General features: G+C 44.5%; 1 protein-coding gene across 2 annotated transcripts in view; it reads left to right on the top strand.

The window, feature by feature from the left end:
• The first annotated feature begins 6,229 nt into the window (after positions 1-6,229).
• The window catches only part of CCDC83 (coiled-coil domain containing 83), a 76,778-nt gene continuing 58,665 nt past the window's right edge, over positions 6,230-24,342 (top strand). For both annotated transcript variants that reach the window (XM_077484926.1, XM_077484925.1), the window contains exons 1-2: positions 6,230-6,307; positions 21,504-21,622. In XM_077484926.1, coding sequence (XP_077341052.1) covers positions 21,516-21,622 — 107 coding nt within the window. In that variant the 5' untranslated portion in view covers positions 6,230-6,307; positions 21,504-21,515. The remainder of the gene's footprint in view (positions 6,308-21,503; positions 21,623-24,342) is intronic.

Raw genomic sequence — 24,342 nt, 5'->3', positions numbered from 1 at the left:
TGTTCCGCCACCACGCCTCCAAAATGCTACTATTGGTTGTGACACACCTCTCTCCTCTACCCCCTCCTCTTCTTCTTCCTCCATGGCCTCTTCCAGTGCTCTGTCCTCAGAACCAGCGGTGCTCCGTAGGCGTTCCAGGGGCTACGCAAGTACGCAGGCAAAACGATGCCATGCCGTGCTTGCGCTGGTTTGTTTGGGGGACAGGAGCCCCACTGGGGCGGATGTTTTGTCAGCTCTGCAGGGGCAGGCCGAGAGGTGGTTGACGCCACGCCAGCTTAAGCCAGGAATGGTGGTTTGCGACAATGGCACCAACCTCCTCTCCGCCCTCCGACAGGGACAACTGACCCATGTGCCCTGTGTAGCTCACGTCCTTAACCTGGTGGTGCAGCGGTTCTTGGGCAGGTACCCCGGCTTACATGATGTCCTGAAGCAGGCCAGGAAAGTCTGTGTGCATTTCCGCCGATCATTTAATGCCTGTGCTCGGCTGGCTGAGCTCCAAAAGGAGTTGAACCTGCCCAAGAACCGCCTTATATGTGACATGCCCACCAGATGGAACTCAACATTGGCCATGCTGCAGCGGCTGCACACGCAGCAGAGGGCCATCAATGAGTACCTGTGCGACTACGGCACCAGGACAGGGTCAGGGGAGCTTGGTTTTTTCTCACCACGCCAGTGGGGCATGATCAGGGATGCATGCACTGTCCTGTCACCGTTTGAGGAGGCCACAAGGATGGTGAGCAGTGACAGTGCATGCATCAGTGACACTGTACCTCTTGTCCACCTCTTGGAGCATACGCTGCGTGGAATAATGGACAGGGCACTTGAGGCAGAACAGAGGCAGGAAGAGGAGGACTTCCTTGCCTCTCAAGGCCCCCTTTATCCAGACAGTGTTCCTGCTGTGCCACCCATCACACAGGAAGAGGGTGAGGAGGAGGAAGAGGAGGAGGAGGATGATTGTGTCAGCATGGAGGTGGAGGCTGGCACTCAGCATCAGCAGCAGCAGTCTTATAGGGATGATTTACAGTCCCAAGAAACACGTGGACTTGTACGTGGCTGGGAGGAGGTAGCTGCGGATCATGTTGTCCTTAGTGACCCAGAGGACTCCGGACCGAATGCCTCAGCTAACCTACGCTGCATGGCCTCCCTGATCCTGCAAAGCCTGCGGAATGATCCTCGTATTCTTCGGATCAAGGAGAGGGACCATTACTGGCTGGCCACTCTCCTTGATCCACGGTACAAGGGTAAGGTTGCCGACCTTATCTTGCCATCGCAGAGGGAGCAGAGGATGAGACATCTCCGGGAGGCCTTGCAGAAAGCTCTGTGCAACGCGTTCCCAGAGACTGGGAGGTCACAAACTCCTGGTCCTGGACAACGTGTTGCTGAGGCATCAGTCAGAAGGAGCGGTGGAGAAGGTGGCCGTCTGACTGATGCTTTCAGACAATTTTTTAGTCCGCAGCCCCAAGGTATGATTGGTTCCAGTACCCATCGCCAGCGTCTAATTTACATGGTGCAGGAATACCTAGGGGCAAGGTCAGACTTGGACACCTTTCCCACTGAAAATCCTCTGGCTTACTGGGTCTTGAGGATGGATCACTGGCCAGAGCTTGCACAGTATGCAATTGAGCTACTGGCCTGTCCTGCATCCAGCGTTCTTTCGGAACGCACCTTCAGTGCTGCTGGTGGCTTTGTTACCGATCACAGGGTGCGCCTGTCCACCGAATCAGTTGATCGACTGACCTTCATCAAGATGAATCAGTCTTGGATCACCCACAGCTACCAAGCACCTGAAGCTGATGTAACCGAATAATTTTTTTTGAAATACCACATCCCTTCCCAAGACTGCCTATGCTGAGTGACTGTCCTGTTATGTTGATTGTCTATCCTCTTCCTCCTCCGCTGATATGTTGGAAGAACATTTTTGGTTCTGGGTGATGCCAGCAGCCCAATTTTTCTGCCCCTGTTTAACAGGGGCATTTAATTACAATTTTTGATGCAATGCTTTGCAGCAGGGCTAATTCCTGCAATAAAACTAGAGTATATGGCAGAGGTTGCAGTGTGGTGGCACCAGCACCAGTGCCTAAGGCCCAATTTTTCTGCCCCTGTTTAACAGGGACATGTAATTACAATTCTTGATATAATATTTCACAGGAGGGCCCCTTCCTGTGCCCACCCAGAGTAACGGTGAGGACTTATAGTGTTGTGGCACCAGCACCACAACCACCAAAGGTAAATTTTTCTACCACTATTCAACATTGGCATGTAATTACAATTCTTGATATAATCGTTCACAGCAGGGCGCTCCAGCGCCCACCAAGAGTCACTTTCAGGGCTTACAATGTTGTGGCAAAACCAACACCTTGTTCCGCCATTTCTGCAGAGCATATAGGGCAGGCCCCTACTTACTAACATCCAACTTACAAACATCAGACAGCAGCAAGTGAGATGAAAAAAGATGGACGACAAAACAAATTATACAGGGGTGATAACCCTTCCCTATGTTTTCCAAAAAGCTTAAAAATAGTATTTTTTGACTGGAGCTACACTTTAAAAATGTACCAGTTGAAAATTACAAACAGATTCAACTTAACACAACAAACCTACACAGTCCCAGTCTTGTTTGCACCGCCTGTATACTGCTGTTCTGAGTATATAGGGCCTGGGGGCCACACGCATTTCCTTTTTTTAATATGGGTACGGGGTTCCCCTTAATATGCGTACAAGACCCAAATAGGCTGGTAATGGGCAGGGAGGGCTACCCATGCCATTTTTCTGAATGATTTTCAACCATATTGCAGGAACCAGATATAAGATTAAAACCGCAAGCAGTTTTAAATGGTGTTATTTCCGTTTAATGTCATTTTGTGCAGGGACTGTTCTAAACACGGGAAACACGTGGCACTTCACAGGCATACTACAGACACCCCCCAGGCACCATATTTAAAGGAATATTTCACTTTTTTTTCTTCACTTTAATCGTCATTAAAATCAGTGCTCCCGCCAAAACGGCAGTTTTTAAAACCTTTTTTTGCAGTGACCCATGTCCCCTGAGGCAGGAGTCAGGTCCCCAAACCCTTTTTAGGACAGTATCTTGCATATTAGCCATTAAAATTAGCACTTTCCATTTCGAACGTTCGAGTCCCATAGACTTCAATGGGGTTCTAACGTTCGTTTCGAACGCGGGGTCCGTTCGAAAGTTCTGGTGCGAACCGAACCGGGGGGTGTTCGGCTCATCCCTACTGTTGACCAAAAATGGGAAGAAAAGTGGAATCAAAACTGAGGTATGACGAAACTTCCTCAAAACGCCACTATCCCAGGATGTAATTAAACAAAAAAAGTACAGCAAAAATAGGAAGATGTGAACTGAATGTAGCAATGAGAAAAAGTCAACACTACAATGTATAAAAATCGTATCAACATTTTTTACTACCACATCTGTGTGTGTGTGTTTGTGTGTGTATTATTTTTTTTTTTAAATCCCCTTTCTAAGCAGCTTTTAAAGCTACTACTGAGCCAATTTGTTAAACCGTATTCTTCCCAGTTGAAGGATTTTTTTTTTTTTTTATTCTACACTATATTACCAAAAGTATTGGGACGCCTGCCTTTACACACACATGACATTTAATGGCATCCCAGTTTTAGTCCGTAGGGTTCAATATTGCCAACTACAACAGCTTCAACTCTTCTGGGAAGGCTGTCCACAAGGTTTAGGAGTGTCTCTATGGGAATGTTTGACCATTCTTCCAGAAGCGCATTTGTGAGGTCAGGCACTGATGTTGGAGAGAAGGCCTGGCTTGGAGTCTCCGCTCTAATTCATCCCAAAGAGGTTCTATCAAGTTGAGGTCAGGACTCTGTGCAGGTCAGTCAAGTTCCTCCACCCCAAACTCGCTCATCCATGTCTTTATGGACCTTGCTTTGTACACTGGTGCGCAGTCATTTTGGAACAGGAAGGGGCCGTCCCCAAAATGTTCCCACTAATTTGGGAGCATGAAATTGTTAGACATGTGCGATTAGTTTCGCACGAACCAAAAATTCGTACGAATTTCCGCAAATTCATACATTCGCACGAATCCGAAATATGAATTTTTATGCATAAGAATTCCGAACGAATTAAGAAATTTCGTTTACGAATTTTGGGTCCAAATTCATAGCAAAAATTTGTAATTAACAAAAAGTTAACGAACGTAAAAGTTAAAAACCCAGGAAGTCGGCACAGCACAGGGATGGTGGGAACCCCTCATAAAGATAAATTCATCATAACGAAAATTCGTAATTTTTACGAAAAGTTAAAACCCCAGGAACTCAGCACAGGGATGGTGGGGACCCTATGGGAATTTCTATGCTTACAAATTTTATACTAAATACAAAATTTCGTTAACGAATTTCAGAATTTCGGATCCAAAGTAACAGAAACATGACTGGTGTTTTGTTCACCAATCAGAGGAAGTCAGCACATCACAGGGATGGTGGGAACCCCTCGTAATGGACACAGCGGGTGTACACTCAGACCCGGAAACTCAGCACAGGGATGGTGGGAACCCCTCATAATGATAAATTCATTCAACGAACTTTCGTTATTTTTCCGAAAAGTTTACAAATCTAACGAAAATTCGTATGTCGTACGAATCCGAATTGAATTTCGTACACGAATTACGAAATCTGAATTTTTTTTTGTACAGAACGAAACGGAACAAAACAAAACAATTTTTTTTATGGCGCCCATGTCTAGAAATTGTCCAAAATGTCTTGGTATGCTGACGCCTTAAGAGTTCCCTTGATTGGAACTAAGGGGCCAAGCCTAACCCCTGAAAAACAACCCCCACACCATAATCCCCCCTCCACCAAATTATTTGGACCAGTGCACAAAACAAGGTCCATAAAGACATGGATGAGTGAGTATGGGGTGGAGGAACTTGACTGGCCTGCACAAAGTCCTGACCTCAACCCAATAGAACACCTTTGGGATGAATTAGAGCGGAGACTGTGAGCCAGGCCTTCTTGTCCAATATCAGTGCCTATCCTCACCAATGCGCTTCTGGAAGAATGATCAAACATTCCCATAGACACACTCCTAAACCTTGTGGACAGCCTTCCCAGAAGAGCTGAAGCTGTTATAGCTGCAAAGGGTGGGCCAACTCAATATTGAACCCTACGGACCAAGACTGGGATGCCATTAAAGTGAATGTAAACCCACTCTCATCCTTTCTAAACTACTGCAATATTGATTATATAGAAGGATATACATGCCTCCTGTATGTATACTTATCTGTCAAATGTCTCCCCTCTGTCTGCTATGAGACTAACTGCAGATCTTGTGGGTGTGTCTGTTTTCCAGGGCTCGGTGGGTGGAGTTGTGATGTCAGTAGACTCCCCGCCCACCTGTACACTCCCCTTGTCAATATGTATTTTCTCCTGTGTATTTCTTACACTGAACTTCTGCTATGATCACTAACATCCAGTTAAAACCCAGAAAAGTCCCCACATGACTTCAGCATGTCAAATCATGCTGAGGTGTGGAACAGCCAATCCTGGTAGAGCTGCTGAAGAAAGGAGTGGGGGTGGGAATGAAAAAATAATGCATGTCTTGAGATATGTAAATCACCTGTCAATCACAGCAAGGGGGAAGAACGGACAAAGATTTCACAGTTTGTCAGTTTTATTTCACTGAAAAAAGATATGAGGATTGCTCAGAGCTAGATTAACTCTTTGTGGCAAGACTGGGCGCAGCTGATCTGAAAGCCCATACTCTATATTGTGCCAGACAAAAAAAATAAAACATTTTTGGGTTTACATCCACTTTAAAGTTCATGTGTGTGTAAAGGAAGGCGTCCCGATACATTTGGTAATATAATGTATATACATGGGACAACTCCATACATCAGACCTTATTATTTTTGTAACCTGATGTATAGCACAGTCCCATGTATATATCGGGTATTATGTTTTTATAGTAATTATACATTTTTATTGGATGTACTAATTAAAACCTTTGATAGATATTTTGTGTTGACTTTCTTTCATTGTTACACTCCCTTCTATTTTTGCTGCAATTTATTTCTTGAGCTATGTGCAGGAAGTCCGCCAGGTGGCGCTATAACACCACACACTCCAAAGATTCCTTTTTTGCTACAATTTGTTAAATTATGTACAGTTTGTCCAGCAGATGGCGCTGTATCACCACACATTCCGAAGATTCCATTATGGATGCAAAGTATCCAGCCAACTACCGGAAGTATTGCTGTAGCTATGGTAACAGTGAGTGTTGTGTGAAGCTGCAGGAGAGTGAACAGGTTGTCATCTGCTGGTACATGTGAGTATAGAGGAGCCAGACCAGAGCACACATACAGGACATGTGGGGGCACTTATGTGCTCAACTCATCCTAACCTGACACTTCACATCTCATATGTCTGGACTGTATAAGGGTCCATTTCTTGACTGTATAGGGGTCCAACTCTTCTGGACTGCATAGGGGTCAATTTTTTGACTGTATAGGGGGTCCATCTCTTCACTGTATAGAGGTTTATCTCTGAACTGTATAGGGGTACATGTCTTGACTGTATAGGGTTATATTGTTGGACTGCATAGGGGTCCATCTCTGGACTGCACAGGGGTCCATCTCTTGACTGTATAGGGGTTTATCTCTGGACTGCATAGGGGTCCATCTCTGGACTAATTAGGGGTTTATCTCTGGACTATATAGGGGTTTATTTCTGGACTGTATAGGGGTCCATCTCTTGACTGTATAGGGGTTCACCTCTGGACTGTATAGGGGTTCACCTCCTCTTGACTGTATAGGGGTTTATCTCTTGACTGTATGGGGTTCTATTAGTGGACTGCATAGGGGTCCATCTCTTGACTGTATAGATGTTTATCTATGAACTGCATAGCTGTATAGGGTTATATTTCTGGATTGCATATGGGTCCATTTCTTGACTGTATAGGGGTTTATTTCTGAACTGTATAGGGGTTCATCTCTGGACTGCATAGGGTTCCATCTCTTCGCTGTATAGGGGTTTGTATCTGGACTGCCTAGGGGTCCATCTCTGGACTGCATAGGGGTCCATCTCTTGACTGTATAGGGGTTTATCTCTGGACTACATAGGGGTCCATCTCTTGACTGTACAGGGGTTAATCTCTGGACTGTATAGGAGTCCACCTCTTCTGACCTGTACAGGGGGTTAATCTCTGGACTGTATAGGGGTTTATTTCTGGACTGCATAGGGGTCCATCTCTTGACTGTATGGGGTTCTATTAGTGGACTGCATAGGGGTCCATCTCTTGACTGTATAGAGGTCCATTTCTTGACTGTATAGATGTTTATCTGTGGACTGCATAGGGGCTCCATCTCTTGGCTGTATAGGGTTATATTTCTGGATTGCACAGGGGTCCATCTCTGGATTGTATAGGGGTCAATTTCTTGACTGTATAGGGGTTTATCTCTGACCTGTATAGGGGTCCATCTCTGGACTGAATAGGGGGTTTATCTCTGGACTGTATGGGTTTATCTCTGGACTGCATAGGGGTCCATCTCTTGACTGTACAGAATTATATTGCTGGATTGCATAGGGGTCCATCTCTGGACTGTATAGGGGTCCATTTCTTGACTGTATAGGGGTTTATCTCTAAATTGTATAGGGGTTCTTCTCTGGACTGTATAGGTAGTTATCTCTGGACTGCATAGAGGGTCAATCTCTTGGCTGTATAGGAGTTTGTGTCTGGACTGCTTAGGGAACCATCTCTGGACTGTATAGGGGTCCATCTCTGGACTGCATAGGGGTTTATCTCTGGACTGTATAGGGGTTTATCTCTGGACTGCATAGGGGTCCACCTCTGGACTGCATAGGGGTCCACCTCTGGACTGTATAGGGGTTTATTTCTGGACTGTATAGGGGTTAATCTCTTGACTGTATAGGGGTTTATCTCTGGACTGTATAGGGGTTCACCTCCTGTGGACTGTATAGAGGTTTATCTCTGAACTGTATAGGGGTCCATCTCTGGACTGTATAGGTGGTTATCTCTGGACTGCATAGGGGGTCCATCTCTTGGCTGTATAGGGGTCCATCTCTGAACTGCATAGGGGTCCATCTCTGGACTGTATATGGGTTCATCTCTTGGCTGCGTAGGGGTCCATCTCTTGGCTGTATAGGGGTTTCAAACAACTAATGTATAGAAGTTTATCTCTGGATTTCATAGGAGTCCATCTCTGGACTGCATAGGGGTCCATCTCTGGACTATTTAGGTGTTTATCTCTGGACTGTATAGGGGTCCATCTCTTGACTGTTTAGGTGTTTATCTCTGGACTGAATAGGGGTCCATCTGTGGACTGTATACAGTACATTAGCTGTATGCGGGTCCTAATGGTAAAGGAAGCCTGCATTAGTTGTTTGAAACTAATACTAACAATGCAGCTCCAAGCAGTGGTGGCTGGTGCACCAGCTGGGGGGGGGGGGGGGGGCAAACAATCAGCTTTCAATTGGCGCCGATGTAGATCACTGAGAGATCGCTCTGGGAGGCCATCTCCTATATCCGGATCTTACTGTACATGCTCCTCCCCATCCATCCTCCTCCCTGCCCAGCCAATGCTTCTCCTCTAGGCCATTCGTGCTCCTCCCGCTTCCTGATTGGCCGGGAGAAGAAGCAGGAAGACAATAGTGAATATAAATTCACTATTGTCACACAACTGGGTGGCTCTGGGCCCACCCTTTTTTTAAGCCAATTAGAGCCTCAGACTCTAATCACATGCTTAAAAAAAACCAAAAAAAAAAACCCATTGGAATCTATTCGCTATTGTCTTCCCGGGAGGAGAAGGCCCCGGAGTGAGGGAAAAGCCATCATAGGAACAATGGGTGCAGCAGGGACGGCTCACCTGCGGCCACATCCAGCACTCCCAGCTCGGACAGTGGAGGGAGGAGGAGGGGAGATCAGAATGTCATCCTGGTCAGGACTCGTCACTTGCCTCCTAAGGTAAGGAGGCTTCTGATCGCTGCCTGCCCGTTCATCCATCTCCCTCGGGAGGGGGGGCATGGTGTTGGTTTGCCGCCCCCCCCCCCCCAAATATTGAGCACCAACCGCCGCTGGGCCCCAACCCTCTATTCTCTCTACCTGAAAAAAATAAAAGGTTTTGCTGGAGTTGGGCTTTAACCACTTGCTGGTAGTCACGTTGGTAAAGAGATCCTGTTGCCCAATCATTCATTTCAGCAACATGTTTTCTGTAAGTTTATATTGGCATTTAACATACACTATATTGTTACAAGCTTTGGGGCACCTGCCTGCACATTAACTTTAATGGCATCCCATTCTTAGTCCGTAGGGTTCAATGTTGAGTTGGCAGCTATAACAGCTTCAACCCTTGGGGAAGGCTGTCCACAAGGTTTAGGAGTGTGTCTATGAGAAAGTTTGACCATTCTTCCAGAAGCGCATTTGTGAGATCAGGCACTGATGTGGACAAGAAGGCCTTGCTTTCCGTCTCTGCTGTAATTCATCCCGAAGGTGTTCTATGGGGTTGGGGTCAGGACTCTGTGCAGGCCAGTCAAGTTCCTCCACCCCAAACTGGCTCATCCATGTCTTTATGGACCTTGCTTTGTGCACTGGTGTGCAGTCATGTTGGAACATGGGAAGGGGCCGTCCCCAAACTGTTCCCACAAAGTTGGAATCATGAAAATGTCCAAAATGTCTTGGTATGCTGAGGCCTTAAGAGTTCCTTTCCCTAGAACTAAGGGGCCAAGACCAACCCCCTAAAGAACAACCCCACACCATAATTCCCCCCTTAAATGATTTGGACCAGTGCACAAACCAAGGTTCATAAAGACATGGATGAGCAAGTTTGGAGACTGCGAGCCAGGCCTTCTCATCCAACATCTTTGCCTGACCTCACAAATGCGCTTCTGGAAGAATGGTCAAATATTCCCATAGACACAAAGGGTGGGCCAATTCAATATTGAACCCTAAGGACTAAGACTGGGATGCCATTAAATCTCATGTGCACGTAAAGGCAGGTGTACCAATACTTTTGACAATGTAGTATATTTTATGTATCTTGTTTATCTGTACAAGTCTTTCTTGTGTTGGCATCTAAAACCCCAGAGACTGCTGTTGGGTGCCACCGTCTTAAAAGTGATGTCAGCAGACTCGGAGCTGGTACTCAAGTGACACTTATTAGCAGTTGTCCAAACCTTTTTTCAGTTGGGTATTTATGAATTGTACCGCTCTTTGGGGGTGGGACAGTGGACAGACTAGAGGGTGGGGCCAATAGTGCAAATGTGTTTGGTCAAATTGCTGAAACAGGGGGAGGGGCTTAAAGTGAGAGGAAAATGATGCTGCTTTCATGTCATTGAAAGGAAAAAATTCTGCTGTACTGTATGAATGGGATGAAGGCATGAGCTGGGAGGCAGGGGGGAGGGGCACCTTGGGTGTTTCATGTTACAATGGTGTCTACAATGTTATGGTTAGACCTGTTTGGGATGTGGCCTGCGACACTGGGACTCCTCTGGTGGTTTTGTGGGCCACTGTGGAGGGCTAGGAATTCTTCCATGTTGGTTGCCTGGACCATGGAGGATGAAGCAAGGGTTCAATCTGGTGGCTCAACTTTATGTTGCAGTCCAGGCATGGCCACAGCAGGGCTTCCAGTGCTTCCTGTAGAGTAGTAGTGAAGGGGATCAATGTTGCAGAGTAGATGCTGCCTCATCTGATGGATGCGCCTCAAGGGACTGGCAGCTGGGCTGACCCAAACAAAGGTTGGTCGGGGCTGATTTTGGTGTGGCTCAGGCTTCAATTGTACAAAAAAACAACAACCTATCCCTTGATGCAGGCACTGCGGCTTACGGTTGTATTTGCAAATTTGGTTATTTTGCAGGCTGGCTGGTAAGTGTGCTGGAAAACATTTTGGTTGTTTGTGGCTCAGGCCTCACCCAGGACTCCGGACTCTGTCCTACCCTGCTTCCTTTTTGCCCCAGATGGCATAAGGCAGCATCCACTCTTAATAGAGGAGGAGGGCATATCACTCCACCGGGGACTTATTGAGTTTCTGGCAGCCGAATTATAGAATGACTGTCAGAAAGCATGCCACGGAAATGACTATGCTGAATTTTCGCATTTTCCTCTCTATGCCATAGCCTTTTACAGGTGGATAACTTATATGTTGCAGTCCAGAGAGGACCACTGTAGGGCTTCCAGTGCTCCCTGGTGGGGATCAGTGCTGCAAAGTGGAAGCTGTCTCATCTGATGGCGGGACTTCAATGAAGACCCTGAGCAGAGGTGGGTCAGAATTATGGATCACTTGTACAATGCCTTGCAAAAGTATTCACCCCCTTGGCATTTTTCATGTTTTGTTGCCTCACAACTTGAAATTAACTGAGGACTTACATCATTTAATTTACAGAACATGCCCACAACTTTGAAGATGTTTTTTTTTTTTTATTGTGAAGCAAACAACAAGGACAAAATATCAGAAAAGATCAATGTGAATAACTATTTACCCGGCTAAAGTCAAGACTTTGTAGAGCCACCTTTTGCAGCTATCACAGCTCCAAGTCGCTTTGGATAAGTCTCTATGAGCTTGCCACATCTTACCACTGGGATTTTTGCCCATTCCTCCTCACAAAACTGCTCCAGCTCCTTCAAGTTGGATGGTTTGCGCTTGTGAACAGCAATCTTTATGTCTGACCACAGACTAGGCCATTCCAATGCATTTACATGTTTCCCCTTAAACCCCTCAAGTGTTGCTTTAGCAGTGTGTTTGGAGTCATTATCCTGCTGGAAGGTGAACCTCCATCATAGCCTCAAATCACACACAGAGTGGTACAGGTTTTGCTCAAGAATATCCCTGTATTTAGCACCATCCATCTTTCCCTCAACTCTGACCAGTTTCTCAGTCCTGACTGCTGAAAAACATCCCCACAGCATGATGCTGTCACCACCATGTTTCACAGTGGGGATGGTGTTCTTTGGGTGATGTGTTGGGTTTGCGCCAGACATAGCATTTTCTTTGATGGCCAAAAAGTCAAATTTTAGTCTCATCAGACCAGAGCATCTTCCTCCATACATTTTGGGAGTTTTCCACGTGCCTATTCGCAAACACAAAATTTTGTTTTTTGATGAAAGTAATGTCTTTCTTCTGGTCACTCTGCCATAAAGCTCAACTCTATGGAGCGTACGGCTTATTGTCATCCTATGTACAGATACTCCAGTCTCTACTCTGGAACTCTGCAGCTCCTCCAGGGTTACCTTAGGTCTCTGTGCTGCCTCTCTGTTTAATGCCCTCCTTGCCAGGTCCATGAGTTTTGGTGTGCGGCCGTCTCTTGGCAGGTTTGCTGTTGTGCCATGTTCTTTCCATTTGTTTATGATAGATTTGATGGTGCTCCTAGGGATCATCAAAGATTTGTATATTTTTTTATAACCTAACCCTGACTTGTACTTCTCAACATCATTGTCTCTTAGTAGTTTGGAGAGTTCTTTGGTCTTCATGGCAGTGTTTGGTTAGTGGTGCCTCTTGCTTAGGTGTTGCAGCTTCTGGGGCCTTTCAAAAAGTTGTGTATATGTAATGACAGATCATGTGACACTTAGATTGCACACAAGTGGACATCATTTCACTAATTATGTGACTTCTGAAGGTAATTGGTTGCACCAGAGCTTTTATTGGGCTTCATAACAAGGGGGTGAATTCATACGCACACGCCAATTATCATTTTTTGTTTCTGAAAAATAGTTTTATGTATATATTTTTCTAATTTTACTTCACTAACTTAGACTATTGTGTTCTGATCCATCACATATAATTCTGATAAAAACAAAACATTGAACTAAAGGCTGTAATATAACAAAATAGGTAAAAAGCCAATGGGGGTGAACACATTTGCAAGGCACTGTATGTTGCAGTCCAGGGAGGGCACAGCAGGGCTTCCAGTGCTCCCTGTAGAGTAGTAGTGGAGGGGATCAATGTTGTAGAGTAGATGCTGCCATATCTGATGGAGGCACCTCAATAGACTGGCAGCCGGGCTGACCCTTGGCAGAGGTGGGTCGGGCTGATTTTGGTGTGGCTCAGGCCTCACCCAGGCTCATGTCTCTGTCCTACCCTGCTTCTTTTTTGCCCCAGATCGCAGAAGGCAGCATCCACTTTTGCCTTTCAATCTTTTCTTGGCCGCTACATAGTGATGAGCAGAACTGCCTTGGGTTGAGCCCAAGCAGGGTTTATTCAACTTCAAAGAAGTTTGTATGCCAAACCCAAAAACCACTGAAATCAAAACGAATAGACAAGGCGGATATAAAAAAAATAGGGGGGGGGGGGCACTGACTTGGGTAGAAACAGTAGAAATGCAGCTTCTATACATGATTTAAAGCCCCTGTTGAACGAGAGGCCAAACAAGCGAAAGCTCAGGCAAATGCCCAAACAGCCAAAGTTCAGCCTGAGCCACCGGCTCATTCCTATTGGGGAGGGGAGGATAAAGGGAGCTGGGCCAGCAGTGCATTGCTGCCCGATGATTGGCCAAGCATGCACTGTGACCCCGCATGCTTGGCCAATCGCAGCGCCGGCAGCGAGGAGAGCCATGATTGGCCACAGGCATCCTGCCTGTGGCCAATCATAGCTCAGGCTGTGTAGTGCACGCCCCACACTATATAAGGCCGCCTTTGAGGCGGCCTCGTGTAGTGTGTTACTTAGCATCTGAAGCAGTGGGTGTTCTGTGTACCTTCAACACAGTACACACCAATCGTTTTTGGCTGATTTCCTATCTTGCTGCTGTGTAGTGGTTGTTGTCTGTGCCCTGACTGCAGTATACACCACTACACTATTTTCACCTCACCTATATAGCTAGTGATCTAGCTTTAACCACTTAACAACTGCCCATTGCCGATTAACGGCTTCAGGGGGGTTGTTTAACTCTGAGAGGCCGTTAATTAACGGCCTCCCAGAATTCTGCTCTCGCGTGCCCCGAGGTGTGCGCACTCGAGAGCATCCGTGACCGCCGGGTCGCATCACGGATCACGGTAAACGGCCGCTCATAGTGGCCGTTTACCACGTGATTGCTCCGTCAAATGACGGAGTGATCACTTGGAAACAAACCGGCGTCATGTTATGACGCCTGTTCCTCCCTCCCCTCTCTGTACCGATCGGTACAGCGGAGGGGAAAGAGATCGGTGTCAGCAGCGATGTGGGCTGCATCTGCAGTGCCCACATCGCTGCTCACCGAATTTAACCCCTCAATTCCCTGCCAATACTCTGCAATACCAGTGCATACTCTGCAGTACCCTGCCATTACTCTGCAGTAACCCCCATTACTCTGCAGTACCCCCCAATACTCTGCAGTACCCGCCATTACTCTGCAGTACCCTGCCATTACTCTGCAGTAACCCCCATTACTCTGCAGTACCCCCCAATACTCTGCAGTACCCGCCATTACTCTGCAGTACCCGCCATTACTCTGCAGTACCCCCAATACTCTGCAGTACCCCCAATACTCTGCAGTACCCTGCCATTACTCTGCAGTGCAGTACCCTGCCATTACTCTGCAGTACCCCCCATTACTCTGCAGTAACCCCCATTACTCTGCAGTACCCCCAATACTCTGCAGTACCCTGCCATTACTCTGTAGTACCCCCCAATACTCTGCAGTACCCTGCTATTACTCTGTAGTACCCCGCCAATACCCCGCCAATACTCTGTAATACCCTGCCATAAATTGCCATACCCAGCCATACTCAGAGATACCCAGCCATACTCGGTGATACCCTAAAATACCCAGCCATAGACGCCCCCCACCCCTCACCGCCCTCCGGTGCTTCTACCAACTCGCCAGTACGATCAAAGCCAGAATCTTTTTTTTATTTTTTATTTCAGGCTTCCCAGCCTAGAGGTGAGATGTGGGGTCATATTGACCCCCCAGATTTCACTGTAAAGAGGACCTGTCACCCCATATTCCTATTACAAGGGATGTTTACATTTCTTGTAATAGGAATAAAAGTGATCAAAAATATATTTTTGGGGGAAAAAATGTCAAACTAAAATAAATAAAGTAAAATGAACAATAAAAAAATAAAATAAAAATTAAAGCGCCCATGTCCCCATGTGCTCGCATGTGCCACACATGTGAGGTATCGCCGAGAATGTTAGAGCGAGAGCAATAATTCTAGTCCTAGACCTCCTCTGCAACTCAAAACATGTAACCAGTAAAAAAAAAATTAAAGCGTCGCCTATGGGGATTTTTTAAGTAGCGACGTTTGGCGCCATTCCACGGGCATGTGCAATTTTGAAGAGTGACATGTTTGATATCTATTTACTCAGCATAACTTCATCTTTCACTTTATGCAAACATTGGGCTAACAAGTGGTTAATAATAGAGCTTGCAGTCAGTAGTGTTAGGAGTGCGTGCTGTCTGCGTGCTCTGTACCCAGTACATAACGCTATAATATAGGGCATATACTTTCAAACATCCAACTTACAAACATCTCCTACTTGCAAACGCAAGGAGACAGCAGCAAGTGAGATGAAAAAAGATGGACGACAAAACAAATTATACAGGGGTGATAACCCTTCCCTATGTTTTCCAAAAAGCTTAAAGATAGTTTTTTTGACTGGAGCTACACTTTAAAAATGTACCGGTTGAAAATGACAAACAGATTCAACTTAACACAACAAACCTACACAGTCCCTGTCTTGTTTGCACCGCCTGTATACTGCTGTTCTGAGTATATAGGGCCTGGGGGCCACACGCATTTCCTTTTTTTAATATGGGTACGGGGTTCCCCTTAATATGCGTACAAGACCCAAATAGGCTGGTAATGGGCAGGGAGGGCTACCCATGCCATTTTTCTCAATGATTTTCAACCATATTGCAGGAACCAGATATAACATTAAAACCGCAAGCAGTTTTAAATGGTGTTATTTCCGTTTAATGTCATTTTGTGCAGGGACTGTTCTAAACACAGGAAACACGTGGCACTTCACAGGCATACTACAGACACCCCCCAGGCACCATATTTAAAGGAATATTTCACTTTTTTTTTTCACTTTAATCGTCATTAAAATCAGTGCTCCCGCCAAAACGGCCGTTTTTAAAACTTTTTTTTGCAGTGACCCATGTCCCCTGAGGCAGGAGGCAGGTCCCCAAACCCTTTTTAGGACACTATCTTGCATATTAGCCGTTAAAATTAGCACTTTCCAATTCGAACGTTCGAGTCCCATAGACTTCAATGGGGTTCTAACGTTCGTACCGAACACGGGGGTCGTTCGCAAGTTCTGGTGCGAACCGAACCGGGGGGTGTTCGGCTCATCCCTAATGGTTAACCACTTCAGCCCAGGAAGATTTGGCTGCTAAATGACCAGGCCATTTTTTGCGATTCGGCACAGCGTCGCTTTAACTGACAATTGCGCGGTCGTGCAGCACTGCACCCAAACAAAATTTACGTCCTTTTTTTCCCACAAATAGAGCTTTCTTTTGGTGATATTTGATCACCTCTGCGGTTTTTATTTCTTGCGCTATAAACAAAAAAAGACAATATTTTGTACTTTTTGCTTTAATAAATATCCCCATTTTTTTAAAAAAAAGCTATTTTATTTCAGTTTAGGCCGATATGTATTCTTCTACATATTTTTGGTAATAAAAATTGCAAAAAGCGAATATTTATTGGTTTGTTCAAAATTTATAGCGTCTACAATATAGGGGATAGATTTATAACATTTTTATTATTTTTTTTATTACTAGTAATGTGATTTTTATCGGGACTGCAACATTATGGCGGACACATCGGACACTTTTGACACATTTTTGGGACCATTGGCATTTATACAGCGATCAGTGCTATAAAAATTATATAAAGATTACTGTAAAAACATCACTGGCAGAGAAGGGGTTTACACTAGAGAGCGATCAAGGGGTTAACTATGTTCCCTCTCTGTGAACGGGGGATGGGACTGTCTAGGGGAGATGACAGATCGCTGTTCATACTTTATATAAGCACACGATCAGTCTCTTCTCCCCTCAGAGAACTGGGATCTGTGTGTTTACACACACAGATCCCGGTTCTCTGTGTGTCACGAGCGATTGCGGGAGCCCGGCTACACTCGCATCGGCTGCGGGGGCGAGCAGCGGGCGTGTGCCTGCGTCCCTAGTGGCCACAGGGAAAAGCGATGTAACATAACGTTGTTTCGCCCAGCCGTGCCATTCTGTCACAGTAAAACTGAGGCGGCTGGTCGGCAAGTTGTTAAAAACATGGCGATTTGTTTATTATACAAAGTGCTTTAGCAAGTAGAGGCAAAAAGCAGTTGCTCCAGAGCTTAGTAAATAAGGTAAGGCTTCACTTTGCAAAGAATACCCAATCATGTGCAAGGAACATAAAAGAAAATAAAAAAAATAAAACTGCATTTTTGCATGCACGTGATTGGATGATGGAAGTCCGCAGAACTTCTGCTCATTTACTAAGCTGTGGAACATCTGCTCTTTGCAAAGTGCACAGTTTATTTGCCTTTAGTAAATCGATCCCCTGAATGTCATCCCGTTAGGGTTTAAATATACTTTAATGACAAAAATATCTAGGAAAACCAGACACAGGTGTCAGCTTTGGATGAAGCATTTCATGTCCAGGAATGGTCCAACCCTTGGAGCCCAGGATTTTTTTTTCATCTTGTGCCATGGCTCAGGTAGGATGTACGTATCCTCTAATCATAAATTACCCCACTTTCCTCTGCGCTCTCCCCTGTGATGTTCCCTATTAGCGTTGGACTATTATTAGTCCCATGCTGATCATGCTTTTCTATATCTAATTAACATTCCAGAGGGAACCCAATGAAAAGCCCCTTTAAAGCAGCATTTCCCGTGTAGCATAGTAATCCATCGGCCGGCTCAGAAGTCAGCTCACAGGCGAGCCTTTCAGGACGAGCTAAACATGAAAGTATAATGAATTTTTGTTTGGCGGCCCCGGTTGGGGATGGACCACTTCCCTTCCTGTCTTCTCAGCTGTTCACCAATAACAGGACCGGAGTTTATCCCAATTCATCAAAGAGGTGATTCATCCCTGAGCGCCCCCCAATGACGACACTTTTCCCCCTTGGGCTGCTGGCCAAAACTTTTTTTTTTTTTTTTTTTTTTAGCCACAACCTGTCTAAATAAAATTGAAATAACGCATTCACCTGTTCTAGAATTATTATATTTTTTCCTAAGAAACAAATCAGAAACATGCTGAAGGTATTGTCACATTTAACTATCTCAACTCTCACATCCCCCCTTTCCCATGGATTAGAGCAGTGATGGTGAACCTTGGCACCCCAGATGTTTTGGAACTACATTTCCCATGATGCTCATGCACTCTGCAGTGTAGCTGAGCATCATGGGAAATGTAGTTCCAAAACATCTGGGGTGCCAAGGTTCGCCATCACTGGACTAGAGCAATCTTCACGCCATTACTGAAGATAACAAAGTAATACTATTATCGTTTTTTAGGTAAAAAAAAAACTCTTTCTGTGATATTGTCTTGCAAAAATAATTTTACTTTTATGCAATTCTTAGCCCTTGTACACATGGTCAGACATTCCGACGGAAAATGTCCGATCGGGCCGTGTTGTCGGATAATCCGACCGTGTGTGGGCTTCATCTGACTTTTTCCGTCGGAATGTCCAACCAACAAAGTTTGAGAGCTGGATATAAAAAATTTCCGACAACATGATCCGATCCGACTTTGTCCGATCGTTTGTAGAGAATTCCGATCAGACAAAGTGCCACGCATGCTCAGGTCAAATTCCTAGACCAAAGCTACTGGCTACTAGCCTGAACGTAGTCCCGTCGTAACTAAATAACGTCATCACATTCTGAACGATCTGATTTTTCGACAATTTTGTTCGACCTTGTGTATGCAACACCAGTTTCGGACAAAATCAGAAAAAATCTGACGGATTTTGTTGTCGGAATATCCCACCGTGTGTACAAGGGCTTAGACATAAATTTAACAAAACTAAAAAAAAGTAAAAAAAAAATATTTTTTTTTCTATTTCGATCAGTACATAATATATATTGTTACTGTAGATAAAAAGTATACATTTTATTCTATTGTTTAATACATTAAAAAATACATTAAAATTATGATTCTGGTGCAGAGTATTTCAAAAGAAATAAAACTTTTTTTTCTTGTGTTTTTTTCTTTTTTTTTTTTTTTATATGTTACTATTTATTTTTCTTTTTAACGTGACAATGAAAAAATTAACAACTAAACCATACCTGGCAGGGCAGCTGCTTAGCATGAGCTAATGGAGATCACTGGAGTACCAGTATCTACTACAACTTCCAGACAGGGGTCCCCAAACTGAAGCCCTTGGGCACATGTGGCCCACTACAAGATTTCTCTCATATAGGGACATTGATTAGAGAAGGATTCTGATGCACGGGGGCACTCTGATGGTGGCACTAATGTTAGAGGGACTCTGATGGGGACACTAATGTAAGGGAGGACTCTGATGGGGACACTAATTTAAGGGAGGACTCTGATGGGGACATTAATTTAAAGGAGGACTCTGATGGGGACACCAATGTAAGGGAGGACTCTGATGGGGACACTAATGTAAGGGAGGACTTTACTGTGGACCCTGATGTAAGAAGGGAAGCTGATGCAGACTGATTTTATTTTACCTTTATTTTACCTTCATCAATGGCTGAAATTTCTTTGCTTTATTTTGCTTTACTGAAGTTCTTTCTCTTCTGTACCAACTCATAGCATGCTGATTACAAAGAAGTTCCAAATATATTAATTCATATAAATGATATTATTTTATTTCAGAACTGATTTGTTTTTTGGGTGGGGGGGGGGGGGGGGGGGTGGTCTGAATTATTATTTTTTGTCAATTATATAGTGTGGCCCTCACAATGAAAAGTTTGGAGATCCATGTTCTAGAGCAGGGGTCTCCAAACTTTCTAAGCAAAGGGCCAGTTTACTGTTGGTATCCGTGGGAGGAATAGTGCCCCATCATTGGTATCAGTGGAAGGAATAATGCCCCATCATCGGTATTAGTGGGAGAAATAATGCCCCATCATTGGTATTTGTGGGAGGAATAGTGCCCCATCATTGGTACCAGTAGAAGAAATAGAGCCCCATTGTTGGTATCAGTGTAAGGAATAATACCCCATCATCGGGATAAGTGGGAGAAATAATGCCCCGTCACTGGTATCAGTAGAAGAAATAGTGCCCCATTGTTGGTATCAGTGGAAGGACTAGTGCCCCATCATTGGTATCAGTGGAAGGAATAGTGCCCCGTCGTTGCTATCAGTAGAAGGAATAGTGTCCTATCCTTGGTATCAGTGGAAGGAATAGTGCCCCATCATTGCTATCAATAGAAGGAATAGTGTCCTATCGTTGGTATCAGTGGAAGGAATAGTGCCCCATCATTGCTATCAATAGAAGGAATAGTGTCCTATCGTTGGTATCAGTGGAAGGAATAGTGCCCCATCGTTGCTATCAGTAGAAGGAATAGTGCCCCATCATTGCTATCAATAGAAGGAATAGTGTCCTATCGTTGGTATCAGTGGAAGGAATAGTGCCCCATCGTTGCTATCAGTAGAAGGAATAGTGCCCCATCGTTGCTATCAGTAGAAGGAATAGTGCCCCATCGTTGCTATCAGTAGAAGGAATAGTGCCCCATAGTTGATATCAGTGGAAGGAATAGTGCCCAATCGTTGATATCAGTGGAAGCAATAGTGCCCCATCAGTGGTATCAGTGGAAGAAATAGTGCCCCATAATTGTTATCAGTGGGAGGAATAGTGCCCTATCATTGCTATCAGTGGCAGGACTAGTGCCCCATCATTAGTATTAGTGGAAGGAATGGTGTCCCATCGTGGGTATCAGGGGAAGGCTTCTTGCCCCATCATTGGTGTCAGTGGGAGAAATTGTGCTCCCTTGTTGATGTAATGGGAGTAATAGTGCCCCTAGGGCCGGACATAGACAGGCAAAGGGAAGTTTGGAGACCACTGTTCAAGAGGATTCCTACAGGTTTGGTACATGCTTAGTTACATAATCCAAGCTGGACCAATATTCTTTAAACTCAGCCCCTGTACACACGGTCGGAAAATGTTGATCGGACCGTGTTGTCGGATAATCCAATCGTGTGTGGGCTCCATCGGAATGTCCGACCAACAAAGTTTGAGAGCCGGATATAAGATTTTCCGACAACATGATCCAATCGGACTTTCTCCGATCGTTTGTAGAGAATTCCGATCAGACAAAGTGCCACGCATGCTCAGATCAAATTACGAGACCAAAGCTATTAGCTACTAGCCTGAACGTAGTCCCGTCATAACGAATGAACGTCATCACGTTCCGAACGATCGGATTTTCCGACAACTTTGTCCGACCGTGTGTATGCAACGTCAGTTTCGGACAAAATCCGTCAGAAAAAATCCAACGGATTTTGTTGTCGGAATGTCCGACCGTGTGTACAAGGGCTAACAGTTCCATTGGACTTTAACTATCCATATGAATATGGCACATAGGGAGGAATATATTGTTACATTTTTGTCGTCCTTCTCATTTCAGGCAACCTCAGCCATGGGGAAGAGCGAGAAGAAGGGAAAGAAAGGAACAAAGAAAAAGAAAGGAAGTAAAAAATCTCAGGAAGACAAAATGACGTTTGCTGAAGCTCTCCTGGCCTATCAGTCAGTATCCTGTCACCTGGGTGGGGTTAGAACACCCGGGCTTCAGAATCTTTGGGGGGGGGGGGGGGGGGTTCTAATACTTTGTATTTTAAAATCCAGTTAGGAAAAAATGATCTTGGGTTTGAGATGCAGTTTTTTGAGTCAAATTAGAGAAAACCACACATTGTGTGTTCCCATTCACACAGCATGCATATTTTATTTTATATATATATATATATATATATATATATATATATATATATATATATATATATATATATAGATATATAGATATAGATATAGATATATATATATATATATATATATATATATATATATATATATATATATATATATAGATAGATAGATAGATAGATAGATAGATATATTTCTTACCTATTAGATGTTTCTCAGGAGAAGGTGTCATGGCTGACTTCAAAGTTACGATAGTGAGTCTGTCCCAAGTCTGTTTTCATTAGCATACAATGCAAGAAGCCCAGCCCCTACACCTTTGAAGTAGTTGTAAGCGTATGATAAAAAAAAATAAAAAATAAAAATAACAAAAATGTTATACTTACCTGTTCCCTACAATGGTTTTGCACAGAGCAGCTCTGATCCTCTTCTTCTTCTGGGGTCCCCTGCCGCCACTCCAGGCTCGTCCTCTTTATCGCTTACCCCCACGGAAAGCCACTTTCAATGGGGGCACTCGTGCGTGCTCGCTCCCAAGTCCCCCTGCTGCGTCCATTGACACAGACAGCCCCCTGCTCCCAAGCTATGAGTAAGCACTGATTTTTTTTTTTTTTTGCGTTTTTGTTCTATGTTCTCTTTTGCTGTGGTTCGTGTGATATAATTTCTACTTGGAAAATAAAGGCACAAGTTATTACAGATTCCACCCGGAGTGCGGCTGTCCAGAGTTTTTTCCCTTCCTATCTCCCTGCTCCCATGTCACAGCTTTTGATTGACAGCAGCAAGAGCCAATGGCTCCTGTTCCTATCAATCTGTTCAATGAGGAGAGCGACAAGCCGCTGGAGCCACTGCGCTTGTGCACATCGCTGGATCAGATCAAGCTCAGGTAAGAAAAAGGGGGGGTCTGGGGGGAGCTGCAGCACAGAAGGTTTTTCACCTCAATGCATAGAATGTATTAGATAAAAACCTTAAGGCAACCACTTTGTTAGGACAGACATGGTCAGATCTAGTTATCTGATAATGAAGATCTGCCTGCACAGCACAGGCGGGGTTAGGTGTAGCAAACACAGCTGCCCAGCGCCCTCATAAACAAAGAGTACTATATAGGATTTTTCCTTGCTGGAGGGTCCACAATAGAGCATCTTAAAAGGTAAGCTGCATTTTTTTTTTAATTATACTATGTGAATGAGGATGTGTTACAAATATAATGTAGGTTTTATCCCAATTTTTCCAAGTTGGCTGCAAAAGTGGAAATACCATTTAAGGCTTGTTTGACTTAGATCAAACGCACAGTAAAGCAATCCACAGTAAAAGCAGCAATAAATGGCAATAATCACTCTGTGAAATCCAGTATACTTGTGCTATCGATATACTTATGCCCCATACACACGATGAGATTATCGGACGAATGAACGTCCGTTTTTTATTGCATGCTAATCTCAGATCGAATCTGATGAGTTTACTAAAGTCACGAAAATTCCCGCACGACATAAAAAAAATTCGTACGTGATGTCATGTGTTGAAATGCATTTGTATTGCATTTTCGAACGATAGCTGTACTGATTACACGAAAATCGTACGATCTAGCATCGTACGAAAAAAAATTCCGTGCACGTCCGATAGAATAATATCGGATGTACTGTTCGAATCGGCTCTCGAAAGCTCTGTACTAACGATCCGATTATCGTACGATCGCATCGAAAGCGGTATTTTCCGTACGATTTTCGTATCGTGTGTACGGGGCATTAGGCATACTTTTCACTAGAGTTAATTGATTAAAGCTGGCCATGGTTTGGTGGATAATGCCTAGAACAGGGATATGCAATTAGTGGACCTCCAGCTGTTGCAGAACTACAAGTCCCATGAGGCATAGCAAGACTGACAGCCACAAGCATGACACCCAGAGGCAGAGGCATGCTGGGACTTGTAGTTTTGCAATAGCTGGAGGTCTGCTAATTGCATATCCCTGCCCTAGAGGAACAATGAGCAGAGAGACATCTGAGACTTGCATGGAGCCTGGGAACATGCAAACAAGTATGTGCATTCCCTGCCCTGCAGCCACACATATACTGTACCTGCAGCTTGTATACGCACAGATGCGAAACAGGAAATACCTCGGCCGCAAATGATTGGCCCATTACAGGTGACCGCTTCCTGTCTGACTTGGCTACGTGGGTTCAGAAGAGTATCCAAACATGCCCAAGCTCATACCTACTCATGTACAGTGGGTATATAAATGAATCAAGCCCTTTAAAATTATCACACTTTTTTGCTTTGCAGCCTGAAATGAAGACGGACACAGTTTTTGTTTTATCCAGCGGTATTTACTCAGTGTAACTTATAATATAATTAAAAAATATAATGCCAACATGTCGGAAAAAAAAAATCAAAAACAGAATCACTGAGTTGGAAAAAGGATCACCCCCCGTGTCAGTATTTAGCTGAATCACCTTTAGGTTTAATTACAGCCTTTAGTCTGTTTGGATTTGTCTCTACTAAGTTTGCACATCTAGACTTTGCAATATTTGCCCACTCTTCTATGCAGAACTGCTTAG

Source organism: Lithobates pipiens, unplaced genomic scaffold (assembly GCF_037356315.1).
Source record: "Lithobates pipiens isolate NorthernLeopardFrog02 unplaced genomic scaffold, aLitPip1_a1.2 Scaffold_169, whole genome shotgun sequence".
Classification (NCBI taxonomy): domain Eukaryota; kingdom Metazoa; phylum Chordata; class Amphibia; order Anura; family Ranidae; genus Lithobates; species Lithobates pipiens.
Note: the sequence above shows the minus strand (reverse complement) of the source record. Positions and strands in the feature narration are given on the sequence as shown.